General features: G+C 46.8%; 2 protein-coding genes across 2 annotated transcripts in view; both read left to right on the top strand.

The window, feature by feature from the left end:
• The window catches only part of LOC119388290 (protein SEC13 homolog), a 492,033-nt gene that overhangs the window by 17,393 nt on the left and 457,498 nt on the right, over positions 1 to 17,142 (top strand).
• LOC119388291 (disintegrin and metalloproteinase domain-containing protein 11) overlaps positions 1 to 17,142 on the top strand; it is a 483,088-nt gene that overhangs the window by 133,688 nt on the left and 332,258 nt on the right. The window contains exon 9 of the mRNA XM_049413903.1: positions 5,320 to 5,390. Within this exon, the coding sequence (XP_049269860.1) occupies positions 5,320 to 5,390 (71 nt within the window). The remainder of the gene's footprint in view (positions 1 to 5,319; positions 5,391 to 17,142) is intronic.

Below are 17,142 nucleotides of genomic sequence, written 5' to 3'. Positions count from 1 at the left end.
TAAATTTCTTTTTGAGAAAGGGCGATCGAGGGTGTGCTAACGCACCCTTCGCTGATATGCGTGTAAAATGCTTCCGTATTTTCCCTCTCTGTCTGACCTAATGATAGTGTCAAAACTTTTATGTCGGGGAACATCGCCGTGCACTTACATTCTGCGCAGTGGGAAGCCAAATGACCAGGGTGTGTTAGCAGCGATGCAGCGTAATTATGCTCTTTTAGTCTCTCATTAGTGCACCTCCCCGTTTGGCCTATGTACTTCCTATTGCAGGAGAGGGGGACGCCGTAAACGACACCTTCTTAGCATTCCACAAATTTGTTTCTGTGCCTAACACTACAGCTAGTTTCCTTCCTCCCGCTTTCACCACTGTTGACCCTTTTGCAAAGCCCAAAGAGCAGTGGCTTTGTTTTGTGTGCAGCAAGCTATCAAGAAGTCATGCTTCCACACGGTACTAGCCAGCTTTGAAGCACAGACTTCCAGGTTAAAAAAGGCTTTGTACCCAGATAACGTTATCTGCTCGGTTGCTGAAAAGGCCCTTGCAATCCTCACTACTGGGAAGATAGAGCAACCCTCAAGGTCGAGTGGGAGCTTGGATAGACCGGCTGTCATTCCATACATCCATAATCTCTTCCATAAGATTAAGAAAGTCATGTCAAAGTTTGACGTACAAGTTGTTTTTTCAGCGCCAAACAAACTAAAAGGGCTTTGCAAAAGGGTCAACAGTGGCGAAACCGGGAGGAAGGAAACTAGCTGTAGTGTTAGGCACAGAAACTAATTTGTGGAATGCTCAGAAGGCGTCGTTTACAGCATCCCCCTCTCCTGCAATAGGAAGTACATAGGCCAAACGGGGAGGTGCATTAATGAGAGACTAAAAGAGCATAATTACGCTGCATCGCTGCTAACACACCCTGGTCATTTGGCTTCCCACTGCACAGAATGTAAGTGCACGGCAATGTTCCCCGACACAAAAGTTTTGGCACGATCCTTAGGTCAGACAGAGAAGGAAATTACCGAAGCATTTTACACGCATATCAGCGAAGGGTGCATCACCACACCCTCGATCGCCCTTTCTCAAAAAGAAATTTAACTTTTTGAAGGAAACCGTATCACCGCATACGTAATTTCTTGACACGTTTTCGGTGACATTGTTTGAAGCCCTGATATGTTTATTTCTGTTATTTTTTGTGTTCTACATCCTATCACTGAACCCCCCCCCCCTCAATCATTTCGTGTTCCTTCTTTCTTGTATGTACATAAGGCTGATCATATGATCGAAATAAAGTAGTTGTGAGTTTGCGCATCACCCTGTGTTGTTTTTCTCGTTTATTTTTTCTCATCCGTGTCTACTGGCAGCGCACTACAAGCATGAAGACGTCCCAACTAGCCCCTGTTGCCGCCTTATTAGCTACTCGCCCACTCTCCTCACAGCGATAAATAAATGGTGAAATCAACTATGGCTTTGTGTCAGCTCACGCTGGGGAAAGAACGGGAGGTATGCTTTGTCTTTATTATTGAAATCAGCTGTGTTTATTTAGCCATGCCTGCTAAGCCTTGTCTCCAAGAATATGAGTATGAATCTTGGAAACACTGCAAAATGCCGACGAATATATTGCTCTCGAAGCTTCAGGACGCAAATATAAAGCAAATAAGTGCATAGGTTTTGAACTTACGGGCCACACAACACAGGATGACGATGTGATAAATTCGAGGTGGAAGGAAACTACATCCACAGGTGCCGCGATGTTGGGTTTTCTGATGCTGCCGTCTGCTCTCTTTAACTCACGTGCCTGCAGACGCTATGGAGATGCAGAGCAGATGACACAATGCGGATGGAGACATATTGAGCAGCGCTGCCAAAGGCTACGGCAAGGGGATGGCTGCGGTGTGGTGGCGCCATCTAGTTTTGATTGACCAAACCAGCTGTGAAAAATCGTCTATACTGCACAGTGATGCACAACATAATACAAACAATGACAAAAGAAAAACATGTAGTTAAGATTGGCCAGTGGCTTCAGTATAATACGAGTAGAGAGAAATTAACAATGAATTCAGAAATTACATTCCAAAAACATAATCTTAACAGCGGCATAATCAAAAGCCTCCAACACAATCTGTTTGCGCCGGGGGCAGAGTGTCAGCACCTGAATCATTTTTCTTACACTGTGGCCCAGACATTGCAAGTGTTCAGAGAATGTTGACAAGGAAACAACAATACCGTCCAGATAGCACAAGCAAGTCTTCGACTTCAGGACGGTGTCAGTCATGTGCTCGAATGTTGCGGGAACATTGCATGGCATTACATCCAACTCGCATCTGGTATTGCAAATGCTGTTTTTCCTGTATCGTCCTCGTGTATAGGTTTGCTGGCCAGTAGCCCCAATGCAGATCGAGACTCGAGAAGCACCGTATTTTCCAGTGTATAAGACACACCGTTGTATAAGACGCACCCCCAAATTTTCGCAAGTTTCCGAGTAAAAATTATTATATAAGACGCACCTGCATTTACTCACTTCCCGCAAAGAAACTTCATTACGTACGGCCGAGCGAACATAGTGAAATTCCGTACTTACGCTTCTGGGCGCTAGTCTGTAAGAAAACTTATAAAGCACGAAATTTGCGAGCAAGAATATTGCACACCCACTGAAACATCCTGCATGAATGCAGGAAAGACATTTTATTCTTTGAAGCCGTGAAAGTCTTCGTCTTCGGAGGCACTTTGAAACTGTTCAGCGAGCTCTGGCGGCAGCGACGCTGGGGCTTCTTCGTCGGGAGTCGCTGCTGCTTTCGTCGTCGTGGTCAGGCGCTGCAGAAGCTAGCAGGCCTGCCTTTCGGAACCCCGCAGTCTCGGTGGCTTCCGACACCGCACGCCAGGCATCGCGCATCCACTTTGTAACTTCACTGAACGTAGCATGCCTCATGTGTCTGGTCGCAGTGTCGCTGTGGTTGCCTTCCGTCATCCACGACTCCCACGTGCGCCGCAGAATAGCTTTATAACTGCGGTTCACCGCGACGTCCAAGGGCTGAAGCATTTTGGTCATCCCAGTTTTTGCAGTTTTTGCCTTTGCGGTGCAGTTTTTGCCTTTGATGCGTTTCAGCGTCAGCCCGGTTATGTGCGCCCGCACGCTGTCCATAACCAGAAGGCCCTTCTTGGAATGAAAAAAACCATCTGGTTGCGTTGAGAAGCACTTCTCCAGCTACCTGCCGATCACGTCCATCCAGCCCTGGACATTTGTCTCCTTGGGCATCGTCTTTTTTTTTAAATATGATCATGGGCGGAAGCTTTTGCCCGTCAGCGCAGCATGCGAGCACAACAGTCAAGTGCTCCTTTTCGTGGCCGGTGGATTTAATGGTGGTGGTCTACTCACCTTTCGATGCCACACTCCTTTCCCTAGGAATGTCAAAAGTGAGTACCACCTCATCCACATTTATAATGTGGCTGTTGCAGACACTGTCATTTTCAATTGCTTTCTTGGTGAAAGCTTGAAATCTGTCCGGCTTCTCTTCGAAGAAGTCTGCTGGCAGATTCTGACACATACTTGTGCAGTCTGTCATCGCCAATGCTTTGATGGCCCACCAACAAAACCAACGGCGCCCCTTTATTTAGCCAGCGTCTGCACTTTGAGGTGCAGCTGGCACGCTGCTCCAATACCCATGTGTGCAGTCATCCTTGGAGGTCTCGCCATTGTGCTTTCTTGCCGCGGCCAGCTTTTTTTATCGCTTTTCATGGCCTGGAGCTTGCCTGCTGACTGCCGCCATGAGCGAATCTTCTTCTCGGTGACGTCGAAATGACGGCCTGTTACCCGGTTTCCATGCTTCTCCATATACTTCACAGCAGTGAGCTTAACCTTCGTTGTGTAGCTCTTCAGTTTAGGCAGCATACTGCAGGTGAACGCTGAACGACAAAGAAGCAGACGAGCCGAACGAACCAAGTTGCAAATGCGACACTGCCCGCTGGCCTAACTTGCTGAACGATTGGCTGAACCGCCAAACCGGCACTCGTGAAACTATCGCCATCTCACGCCATTTTCGCTAACCGAGTGTAGCCTCTGAAACTCGCACGGTCTCCGTGAGCTCAAAACTCATGTGGCGACGTATTTTTTTGTCTTTCCGTTTTATTTACTTTTGCTATGTAACTCTAGTTTCTGAATGTTGACTCTTCATTATTACATTTATTACGTATCATTCACATCCAGCTGCTCTAGTACGTATAAGACGCACCTCCGAAAATTTTGGATAAAGACGTGTCTCATACACTGGAAAATCCGGTACTCGGCACCTTGCACAGTACATATCCTTGTGTGTGATCTTGTTGAGTGCTTGGTAATCTATGCTAAACAGCACGGAGCCATTTTTTTTTTTTTAACTAGAACGGCGGGGGATGACCAAGGACTAAATGAAGGGGTGCATTATCTTCTATGTCAACATGTCGTCGACATTTTCTTCCGTGAGGCTAGAGATATGTGATGTGGTCGACAGCGAACGGTGGACTTGTCTCTATCCAACGCATGGTAACTGTCCCAACGAAGTGGAATGGGTGTCAAAGAAAGCTTTTTCAGCCAAGCCAGCGACGGCTGTGGCTATGAAGGGGCGGATGGCAGGGCAGAGGGGGCTTCAGAGAAAGCCACTTCAACAGAGAGAGGCAAGCCAACTTGGTGCCTTTGGAACCAGAATTGTTTCAGATGTCGGAATTCATAGCCATTTTCAATCCAGGTCAGCCCTGATGATGCAAAGGTGGGACAGTGTGCAGATGGTTGTACAAGCACGTCACCACGGTCAATGGCATCAGACGGGATTTTAACAATTCACTGATGGCAGCAAGCTAGCAAAGTGGTACATCATCTGCATGAAGCGAATAGGTAGTCTTGGTCATGTGGAGGACACATTGCCATCAGAAGATGGATAGGGACGTCATAGAAAGAAAACCCCACCTTAATATCAGCTGCTGGACACATGAACTTGCGTAGAAATGTGTGTGTGCATGCGGTATGAATTACTCTTCTAATAGAGCTTTTCTGGCTGTCACTGTCGCTGTCCTCCAAGGGACCATTCAACTTGATTAGAAACATTTGTGTGCTTTTGGTGCTTGGTAAAAGGCGTGCACTGTCTTATGGGTCAGTTTTGCTGATGGGAGCGCATTTCACATAGAGCGGCTTAGCTCAAGACCTGCTTAAGAGTTGGGCAATCCTGCATTCATAGTTAATCAACTATCTGCTGCTGACTTGCATGATGGTTTAGCAGTGAGCTTTTCTTCAAGTGAGCAGTGTACTTGTGCTACCTTGTAGTGTGTTAAATGTAGGGCAACCTTGCAAACTGTGCACGCAGGTAACTCGCGCATGCACGAGTGGGGCTTCAAGCACTTCCGCAAGACTCTCCCACCTCTGCCCAGATACAAGGCAAGTCACACCAGCGTGTATTTGTTACTTTTTCATTATGACACACCTTAAAGGACCCCTGACAGCCATTTTTTTTTACATTCATGTTTTAAAAGTCTGTGTCTGATAGTAATTGATTCGTAAATGATCTGACGTAACATATAATTAATGCTGTAATTAATGCTAGAAATTGGGGCACCGCATGTGGTAAAGAATGAAACATCGTGGGCACCGATTATCAGTCCAGGTTTGACACACCAGACGCATTCTCGTTGCTGAAATTTCTGTGTACCACAGAACACATACCATAAAACGACATGTGACAGAGCCCCCACATAAAAAAAATATTCTTCACTGGCCTAAAGAACCAACGAGAGAGCAGCCTGACAGCAAATCAAGGGAAAAGGGAGAGATGAAGGACCCCATTGGTGGTGGTGGGTGGTGGTGTGTGCACGTGCAAGCTTGTCTTTGATGTCTACAATACTTGAAGTATGGCCAAAACAGCCAGCCTGAGTCACAACTTATTGCATCATATTGATCATGATGTCATGAGATGCTGCCAACTCAGATGAGCACTCGTACGTACTTTAAAACCGTATTAAAATACCTGGGTCATTCCATGTCAAACATCCCAGACATTGTGCTTGGCCCTCTCAGATTCTGCCCTACAATCATTTTAGGGCACTATTTGCACCTTTCCCACTTTCCCACCTCGCTACCTTACGACTGTTGACAGCGAAGCTGTTTAGGCAAGCCGTAATTTGTGCGTGTGGCCCATACGAAAACTATCATCATCGTGAACGGATATGTGCTGTTGCCGAAAAAGAATTCTTGACGAGGCGGGATTCGAGCCCACGTACCCTGAATCCGAAGGCGAGCGTCTTCATCACTCTGCTATCCAGGCATGCTAGGAGAGCATAGCATAGCCTTGTGTAGTATAGTGTAGCAAGGGCAGTGATGCCAGTGCTGCTCCAATTGCTCCAAACTGTTCCAAAAGAGAAATGCTGCTCCATGCTGCTCCAAACTGTAATTTTCGTTAGTAATTGCTCCGGACCTGCTCCGAAATGGCGCTGGTAAACTGAAAACAATGAACTTTAAGCACATGATCAAAACAAAAACAAAACAAAAAACAAGCTGTCTACTATCATTATATACTCGCAGACAACCTTTTTTGGCAATAAAAAGAAGGCTGCAGAGCCAAACTACGCGTATGCTACCATTGAAGAATATAGTCCCACAATTGCGTCCGTGTTTTCTGCGTGAGGATTAAAAACAACAACACTATTCGATTTTCTATGGGACACTGTTTGAAAAGAGGCACAGCACGCACCAAGGAGATATAAAATTTATATTTGTTTTACTTTACGCAGTGTCATTTCATGTTTTTGTACGTGTGAAAACGTCGTACCTTTTATGTGCACCTCACAGTCAAAATAGTGTCTTCGTCTTCAGGTGAGCACTTGTCACACTCTAGCTTTTCCAATTACTCACCAAGGGAGCTTGTGACGAATTTCACTAACAAATGGCTGTCTAAGCAGACAAAGCAAATAGTATGCAATGTCATTATTCACCATGGCCGCTCGAATAATCGAACAGCCGTCACAGAAGATATGGAAGGTTCGCAAACTGAAACTAAATTCGAAACGCATGCCAAACCGGACTATTTCGCAGACCAGTACATGTGCAGTAGCTCTGCCCCCGTAGCCTTCATTGCCAAAAAAAGTTCGACTACAGTTGAACCCCTTTATAAGAGGCACGCATGGGGGAGGAATTCTTGCCTGTTATATGAGGTGTCTCTTATAAGCAGGGTACTAAGTTATGCATTTTCCTATCAACCCTTACTTTTATGTAGCACACTGGTGTCTCTTATACCCCACGTGTCTCTTATATCAGTGTCTCTTATAAAGGGGTTCAACTGTATAGCATACTAGTATGGAGTTTCTATACTAGCTCCATACTAGCACATCGACAATGCCACAAGTAGTGGCATTGTTGATATACCCATATTCGATTTAGCTGTATATTTTAACCTGACAGGCATACTATTTTGGTAAAATATGTATGAGATTAGTTCGATATCTTACTGATTACTAACTGCTGGTGGGACGACTGTGATGTGTGACTGATCACATTTATCACTTTGTCAGCTCCAGCCTCATTTTTGCTACAAAAAATGGCAAGGGTTTTTTTTAACCTATCCACTCTTAGTTTCTTTTTTTTTCTTCTTTTTTTTTCAATGCAGGCTATCCCGGTGAAATACGAAAATAACAGATTACTTTGCTCTATTACTGATTATAAACTGCTGTACGTGTGTCATGTATCTCGGGAGCGCTTGCAATGCAGAACGGAATTGGGAGAGAGAGAGAGTCGGGAGACCGTGGTGTCACAGCAAACCAAACTTTATCTCACACACCATGACAAACCAAAAAAATAAACACGCACTCAAAATTTACGACAAAAAGTAACAAGTGCAAACATGCTAAGTTAGTGCGCACTCGCTAACTAAAATACAAGGGATTCGAGCTATGTCTAACTCCTCTCAACTCGAAAGTCTGGCCACTATGGCCTCTCAGTCAGTCGCGATACTAATGGAACGTTCTTACGGATCGTGGTGTCCGATGGCTTGATCCAGTTCCAAAGTCGACGCGCTGTCCCGTCGTCGAAGCTCCTGTCGACGTCTCAGGGCCGTCGTCGGTGATCAGGTGCCTCGCTGATCATCTTCATTGCCGACGCCTCGTTCTCCGTCGAGAACACCGGTCCCTCCCAGCTAGGCCTAACTGTCGGCCTCTCCTCAGTACCACGGGGTCCAAACAGGGGAGTGAAACTTCCTATATCTTCCATGGAACGCGATATTCGCTCGCAGCGCCAGACGAACGCCTAGTGTTTGGGGGCGGTACTAAAACATATCGGCGCATTGCAGACACGCACTGGGGGACGCCATCTTGATGAGGACTAAGGATGCAAGTGGCGAGGGGCGGGGGGGGGGGGGGCGATTTAGCGCCAAATTGAGCGAGTGAAAGGTATTCAAATGGCGAGCGCGCGACCTTCTTCCTGTAGTGCAATTCGCCACATGATCAAAGCGGCAATCGTTGCGTTCTGATTGATGAAGGTTTGCCCATCCACCTATTTTTGCAGCACTTATTCTAAGTAAGACTTTGTTTTTGTTTATGTGTGCACATAAATTAAACAAGAATAAAGAGCAGAGTTTGAATGTTTTATTGCCTAAACATACCATTTATACAGTAAAAACACAACTTGAATATGCTACGTCTTTAGTCGCATCCCGATATGCCGTGCAAGCGCAGAAAAACAAAACCAGCAGCATGCAGATCGTACTTTTCATCCGTCGGGATCCGAAAGAATTTTATGCCGGGTGGCGTGAAAAATTTCGACACCACTCTGCACAGCACGATTTGTGATGACGGCGCGAATCCATTCATGCGTCTGTTTCGCTGAAGCTTGCAAGGGTTTCGCTGAAACGAACTTTACGGTGGTAAAAGCCGCCTTTGGGACACCGTAGGCCGTAGCATACATGGGCGCGCGACAAGAAACGCCCCCTTTTCGCCGTGAGAGATAGGACGGCGCAGTTCCCGCTTTCCACTCCGGGTGGCGCTCGCATTTTCGCAATCTCGAACTGCAAATTTTAGGTTTACTTGCGTATTAAAAACTCCGTAGTTAATAAGTAACCTGGTAATAAATATAAAATGGAACAACAACGTCCATTTACGCTCATAGGTAGTACAGCCCCTGAACATTAGGAACGCTGCGGTCACGGGACAGAAAAACCGCGAAGTTTCATCCCCCTGGTCCAACTACCGAAGTGGCTCCGTGATTGTCGGTGGGTTGCAGTCTCGTCGAGCTGGGGTAGTGCCGCAGGTGCCACGAGAACTGCGTGATGAGGCTGCCGCAAGCCCGGGAAGCCTCGCTCGGTAGACACCAAGGTCGACGGCCACCCTCCCGGGACATACACAACGCTGCCTCCAGAACTCGGCCCTGCTGTTCCCGTCGCGGACGCGATGCTGGCTGGCACCACCTTCCTCTTGGCCAACTCCACCGAACAGTGACTGCTTGTTCTTCCGGGGTCTCTCACCTCAGCTCGAGTCGCGTGGCACGCGCCTTTCTCCGACCAATGGCGTGCGTGGACGTGGCGGGGGTGCACACCATCGGGTACTTTTCCATTCCCCGCACACCATCGACGCATTCCGCTGTCCGGCACACGCCCCGTGCCCCCTTTACTCATGACAACGTGGTAGTGGTTTCTTTTGTGATTTGGGACTTGGCTTTATCGTTTTATATCATCTCTGCCACAAGTACCGAAAAATTTAAGTATATAGCTCATCTTACTTAGTATTCAGTGACCACCCATCTGCTTAATTATTTGTTTGTTGTAATTTGCAGTGATAATTGTATGTGCAATATGTTTAATAATAAGTATTAATACTTATGAGATGCCTAAATAGTGCTTTAAACTGCAGGAGTCGTTCGGAATATTTTGCCATCTGCTCCAAAAATGCCGATAGCTTCTCCAAACTAGTATTTTTATTGCGATAGAAATTATATGGACACTCTTGGTTGATTTTTGCTGTCGCCGTCATGTCCCGGATATGTATATGTATGTATATATATAAAAAAGGCACAAAGAAAAATAAAGGATAAGAAAAAATTATGAAGTACCTGACCCCGGATTTGAACCAGCAACCCCTCGCTCCTCAGCGCGCTGCGTTAGACAACTCAGCCACACGCCATGTATGCGCCGACGAAATAACGGCAAGCTATTTATATACACCATGTAGCCCTGGTGGTAAGCAAATCTCAGAGGAGCGTGAGCGTGTTTTCTGTCACGCAACGCTCCTAATTTTCTTTGAATTTGAAAACTGCCCTTGAGTCGCGCACAACAAAGTAGCCATTTTCTGTACCCACTCATGATGAGGAAAGAAAAAAAAGAAAGAACACCGGGGACACCTTGCATCAGACACCCCCGTGTGGCTGAAGATGCAGGGGGTAACTCCACGTGCCACAGTTTAAAAGAAATATCTAAGAGCGTCTGATTCTCCATTGTCGACACTTGCAGACGCAGCATTCGTAATGTTCTTTCATTTCAAATACTGCCCTTGAGACGCGCACGACAAAGTGGCCATTTTCTGTACCCACTCGGGATGTGGAAGGAAAAAAAAAAGACAAAGAACACCGGGCACACCTTGCATCAGACGCCCCCTGTGGTAGGAGACACAGAGGGTCACTCCACACGCCGCAGTTTAAAAGAAGGAATATCTAAGAGCGCCTAAATTCTAAATGTCCCCACTCATATAACCGCCGGTTTCATCGCCAATCCCCTGTAGCGGGTAAGAGCCAAGAATTAAGGGTCAAGCAAGGAAGCAAGCAAGCGTCTGATTCTCCATTGTCGACACTTGCAGCGTGCTGCTCAAGCACATAGGCGTAACAACTGTGACAGTTGTTAGTTCACGCTTGCCCTGTGCATGCCTGTGCGTTCATTTAGGGCGTCCTTCTTTGTGCTTCAGCGGCAAATATCGCTGCAAGTATCCAGCTGCTTCTGGTTCTTCATGTGACATTTCGATTTCTTGCTATCGCATACATTGCTTCGCCCTTGCGGCGAAACTGTGACTTTTTCTGCTCCAGAATGTGCTCCAAAAAGCAAAATGTCGCTTCCATCACTGCAAGGGGGTGGGAAAGGTAAGTGAACGTGAGGAGGAGAGATGTGGTGGTGAGGAGGAGGAAATCCCACTACTCACCACTGGTTCACTGAAAGAGAGATCGAAAGAAAGCTATAGAAAGAAAGCTATAGAAAGAGAGAGAAATAGAAATGATGGGAATAAAGACATAAAAAATGTTGCAGTGGCTTAGCTCGGCTATGCCAGGATAACGTAGCGTTAGCAAAGGTTCAGCTGATTGTTTTTAGCTTTCCTGATTGTCCAGGATTAGCTTGATTATCATGCTTACTGCTGCTCCAATGACACACACACGGTGTACGTATTTTGTGGCACATGTATATTTATTTTGCTAGGCAACTACTTCGGGATCCGATGAGTTACGCGTCTCCGCTCTTCTGCGCCGTTGAGCAGCATTCGCGCTCTCCTTCTCCATGGCTAAACCACACTGGCAAACTCCATTCAGAAGCGCTATCAAGCAGCTCCAGCGCAGTGTCAGACGGCGACTGCACAGCAAAGGCGAATAGGTGTGCGCGCGCTGGCGCCACTATGTCTGCCATGGCTACGACATCACTCCTCTGGGAAGCGCAGACCAGCGGCGGCGGAGTGCGCGGGAGGTGCCGGCTCCGGTGCGTCAGCTGTGTGAAATCTCTTATTTTTGCGCATGCGCAGCACGGCTCTTGAGGAGGCACATGAAACTGGCTCGGCTAGGCCATTGTAGCTAACGCTACAAAAGATAGAAAGATTTGGCACGACTAGTGCGAAGCTGCCGTACTAGGGAACGGGAAAGGCAATGGCGGCTGCGAGAGGAGCCGGAAGCGATGGAAGCCCTACGCCAACGGTGTCATGCTCACAGATCTATGAGAGGTGCGAACGCTCGGTTCTGGAGTTTGGACATCCTTGTCGTGACCACGGTGTAAGAAATACTTTAGGTGTTGACACTCCACGCACGACGCGTCCAGATTGTGTTCGGCGCTTTCGGTCCTTCTTTACCTGGTGACAGCTTTCTGTGATAGCACAGCCAAAGCTATGTGGGCGGAGCTTCTGCATGTGTTACTACGCCAAGTAGTCCGTTTGCAGGCGATTTTGGATTTGGTTTCGCAAGCGCATCCAACATGCGCGTTTTCATACAAATATTCATGGCTTATGATGTTATTTGGGAATTTATGCAGATAGTTTATACACAGACGTAATCGAAATTACAACAAGACTTGATATGCCTAGGGATGCAGCACAAATACCTGGAATCATTGCTGAGTTCTTCTGCAAATGAAATTATACAACGTTAATGTGCTAGCGGTTCAAGTCCGTGTGCAAAGCGAGCACCATTTAGTATTGTTTACATTTCTTTTTTTGGGAAAGCGATAGAATATTTTGTATTGCAAAGGAATGCAGGAATCGGCTTTATTGAAGCGGTTGGTTTTACTTTTCAAAAAAAAAAAAAGGGCATGGCCCAGCAATAATTGCACAATTGGAAATTTTACGCAAAGGTAACAAGCCATTTTCTGAATTTCAGTGCATACAGGGTCGACATCGTCGTTTTCCTACATTTGGAGATGCAATAACTTTCTGGGGGCACTCACATTAGTATTTTGTCAGGGGACGCGAAGGCATCGAAAGGCAGCAGATATCTCGGCCACGACCGGTCGGGAGCGGGCGTCTCATGTTTGCAATTACAATTGGGTGAAACGTGCTCCTTACTCATGTGGTCAAGAATGCTTTTTTTGCACATTGAAAATCACGCTGTCAATCTCCTAATAGACATGAACGCATCTGTTGCCGAGGCGAAGCTGTGCATGGGTGATTTTATCACAATAAATCACTCTCATTGCAAAGCGCCAAAACGCCTCCTGCCGTAGATGCCGACAGGCACGGTGTTACAGTACACAATCTACAGTGTTATTGTATCAGCAATAAGTGGAAACCGAAATACCGACCATGTATGCAACGCAATTTATGAAATAGGCCACTTATTTTACGTACCGTTTTCAATTGCAGTATTGCTTTCAAGCGGCTCTTCTTGCTGAAGACTTGCTGGTTGCCGTCGCTTATGCTGACTCACAAGCTTCGATGTGCACCTGTTGCAACCGAGCGACACCATCATTGTTTAGTGGAGTCAGAAAACGTGAAATGGACACCAGAAAACCTGAAAACTCGAAAGAGCAAAAATCGCGAATCCTTTACAAGATAATCATTCTTACTTTCAGTGCAAGCATTCTTGAACGTAATGTAGCTATTTCTTTTCTTTTTATGTTCTCTTTTATGCTACGTGCACAATCCCAGTGGGTATTGTATGGTATGATGCTGTCGAAACAACCAAAGCGACATTCGAATCGGCGAACACGGTGTGTAATCAGGCGTCGATATTATCCTAAATGAAACATGCATCTGCAAGAAACATGCATGATCGAAGTGGGCATGAAGTTTTTTTTTCTTTGCGTGTATCATTATGCTATCAAAGGAAGCTCTAAAAAAATCCAAGGTGACATTAAACTTGCGATTTGACATTCATTCGATTTGTATGATTCGATACAAACCTCGGCAAAAGGGAAACTCCCATGAAACTGAACACTGCGCATTGCAATGTGGCCAGGGACTCAACAGGGCAGATGTAAATTTATGCTCTTCACATTGAGCTCATAATCAATTTAAAGTCGCACGACAAACTTCATCCAAGCAATCGAAAGTTATCAATCGAAAACGCACGCGTAAGCGTGATGGATGTTTGCTGACAGCTCCGAGCAGACACGACCGCTGCAACGAAGGTGCATTTTACTGGTAACATAATTACACAACTCGCGCGTCACCTCCCTATTCATGTCATGGAAATGTGGCCGTTCACCATTGGCACGCACGTAGTGCTCGCACAAACAGCATCGCCCTTGATGACCTGCTTGGTCCCGCAAAGGTGGTCGATCAACCGCCCTCCTGTGGTGACGACATTCACACCGTGAAAATGCTTTTTCCATCTCTGCTATCTTTCTAAGCCTTCAGAGCAAGCGACACGTGAAGCTGCACGTGCACGGCGAGCAGACAACAGCGCGTGCAAGGTGTGTGAACTAGAGCACTGCACAGGCCGTGATTCTCGGCCCGGGCCCAGCCTTGGCCCGGAACTCATTCAAGTTTACCCGCCCAAACCCGGCCCGTTGACTCAAAGTGAGACCCGGGCCCGGCCCGAACCCGAGAAAAAGTTTCGCCTACCTGGCCCGGCCTGGCCCAACCGCAGATCGGGCCCGACAGGGGTCCGAGCCACTAATCTAGGTGGTATTGACCGAACGTGGAATCGACAACAAGGTTTTTTTAAGTGGTAATATCTACGCTTTGTTGGCGCATGTTTCGTCAACAATTATACTTTAACCTACGGTAATTTCTCGTAAAGAGGGGCTCACGGTGGAAACAGTTGAGTGGACATACTGGGTACAATGAATGTTTGTTCAGCAGTGGTATACTGAACCTATTTTTTCTGCAAGTACAATGGGGATCATCAAGGAAGTTTTGTAGCAGATAATATTGTAGCAAGGAAAGTGATTTGCAACATAAGTTCAGTTTTGATAGGGAGCGCAATAAAAACAGAGGAGACAGAACGCCCTCTTCACTTTGTTTTTATTACACTCTCTGTTGAAGTTTGAAGCATGTTCTAACGACAAAGCCGATCGTGCATTCTTCTGGATATGTAGCACCTCGCCACAGGAAGAGAAATAGAGGAAGAAACCAAATTTATTACGTTGTTGTAAATACACAAACCTATATATAAAAAGTATAATGAACAGCATGCACACCGTGTACTTTTAGAAATACGTATAAGCAGCCAAAAGGAAGAAAAAAAAAACAATTTGTCATAGCATTATTTTCATATATCACACCACTGCTGGTATATGCCGTCTATAAGATTTTTGTGGCATATTTTGTAGTTTATTTGTTCACATGTTATTGTGCAAAAAATTAAATTGTCAAGAGATTGCGGCTTTAAACACACCATACGCTATTGCATCAGATATCCTGCCGCGCTAAAGTTTCTTGCACTGCTTGCGCTAGCCGCAGGGGTGCAGATCTGCCTTGCAAATTGTGAAGGCGTTGGCAGTAATTGTTCTTAACTTTCACCACTCGAGCAAATTTAGAATATCTTTGTGGACCTCTGCAGAATGAACATAGCTGTCCAGCTCATCCCTTCACTTCTCTCATTCTCGAATGTCGTGCCACTTTCATCTACAAAACTCCTCTTTGAGCGCTTCGTCTTGCAGTCTTCAGCAGTGTATGTTATGCACGGTTTGCACTGTGCTCTTTTTTTACATACTATAATGGTTTATGCCTTCCTAATGATGTTGTATGTTGTACTGGTAGAAAGTGCTCATTGGATTATGCGGGCAAAACTGGCAGAAAGTAGACGAAGCGATTTCTACCTATTTTCGGGGTTTGTTCCAGTTTGGTATTAAAGGCGCGAATAAGCTTCTCGACTCTTACTCATTGGACGCATGTGGTTCGAAGTAAAGGGACATCAGCCGGCGCGGAATTCGTAATTGACTTTTTCAAGCCAGATATTTCGTCAAGCGAATATACCTTGCCCTATGGCTTGTTTAATGAACCTATGCTATTCCTGCGCATTCCAACAGTGTTGATACATGCGCAGATGGCCGGGAAATAGCCGGGGACTAGATAGCAAAAATAAGACATAACGCTATGAGAGCCCAAAACAAACTAACTCTTTATTTTCCGCGTCCCCATCTTTCAGTCCTCAGGCGTGACGCCACAACACACAAGGCAATAGAGCCGCGCGAGGGCACTGCATGTTAGCCATTACATTGTGACACTCCTCCCCTCTTAAGAAGAATAACTACGGGGAGTACCTACGCACTGGTTTCCTCGACCTGTTGCTGCGTCGCAACACTGGTGTGCAAGGCGCAGCCACGGAAGAGTCACTCCCCACATGAACACCACTGTTGCTTGCAGTAATGTCAGTGTTTATGGCACAGCCCCTCTCAGGCGAACTTGTAGACGGCTCGACAGCCTCTTGCTCCGGCATGTCCGGAACAGTTGATTCACGGAGAGGAGGCTGTTCCCATTGTGGTATGGCCGCAGCACTAGCATGGTGAAGCGCATCCGTTTCAGATGTACCCGGTGGCCCTGTCTGGGCAAGACGCAAGTGGTCACCGTGTCGGTGCCATATAAACCTATCGTCGAGAATGACGCGGGCCGACGGCGGGGTGACATCGACAACACTGGCCCGCACCCATGGTGCTCCCTGTCGAAAGTTTCGCGCATACACGCTGTCTCCTGGTTGCAATGACGGAGCTGGCCGGGATCCTCTGTCGGCATACAACTTCTGCTTAAGTTGCCTTACAAGTACCGACATCTGCAGGCTTGGTCGCAAGACATCCAACGTTGTCTTGAAGGCTCTCCCTGTGAGGAGTTCGCACGGTGGCCGAACCGTTACTTCGTGAGGTGTAGTCCTGTAGTGGAATAAGAACCGGGACAGTTGTGTTTGGAAGTTGCCCGACCCAGATTTCTTGAGTTTGTTTTTGACAGTCTGTACTGCTCGCTCTGCGGCATCGTTGGACGCAGGGTGATACGGCGGTACCAGCATGCGACGTATTCCATTTCGAGTCAAGAAGTCCAGGTACTGTGCACTGGTAAAAGCAGGACCATTGTCCGAAACTATGATGTCAGGGAGGCCGTGCTGGGCGAATGCCATTCTCAAGGCGGAAATGGTAGCGTCTGCTGATGTGGAAGACACAGGGAAGACTTCTATCCATTTCGAGAAGGTGTCCACTATAACCAAGAAGGTATGCCCTAGAAATGGTCCCCCGAAATCAATGTGAAGCCTAGACCAGGGTCGCTGTGGAAAAGGCCAGGGTGTCTGCTGCACTGGCTGGGCAGCTCTATGTTGAGCCTGGCATGTAGCGCAGCTCTTCACACTGTTTGCGATGTCATTGTCAATGCCTGGCCACCAGACATGGCTCCTGGCGATCATCTTGCTCTTCTCAATACCCGGGTGGCTGGCATGGAGCACACCAAGTACCTGGGCCAGCAATTTTTTCGGAATCACGACTCTTGATCCCCATAGTAGACAGCCTTCATGGAGACTGAGTTCTGCACTTCTGGCACTGAAG

The sequence above is a fragment of the Rhipicephalus sanguineus genome, chromosome 3 (genome assembly GCF_013339695.2).
Source record: "Rhipicephalus sanguineus isolate Rsan-2018 chromosome 3, BIME_Rsan_1.4, whole genome shotgun sequence".
NCBI lineage: Eukaryota > Metazoa > Arthropoda > Arachnida > Ixodida > Ixodidae > Rhipicephalus > Rhipicephalus sanguineus.
This window is presented reverse-complemented; position numbering and strand designations above follow the sequence as displayed.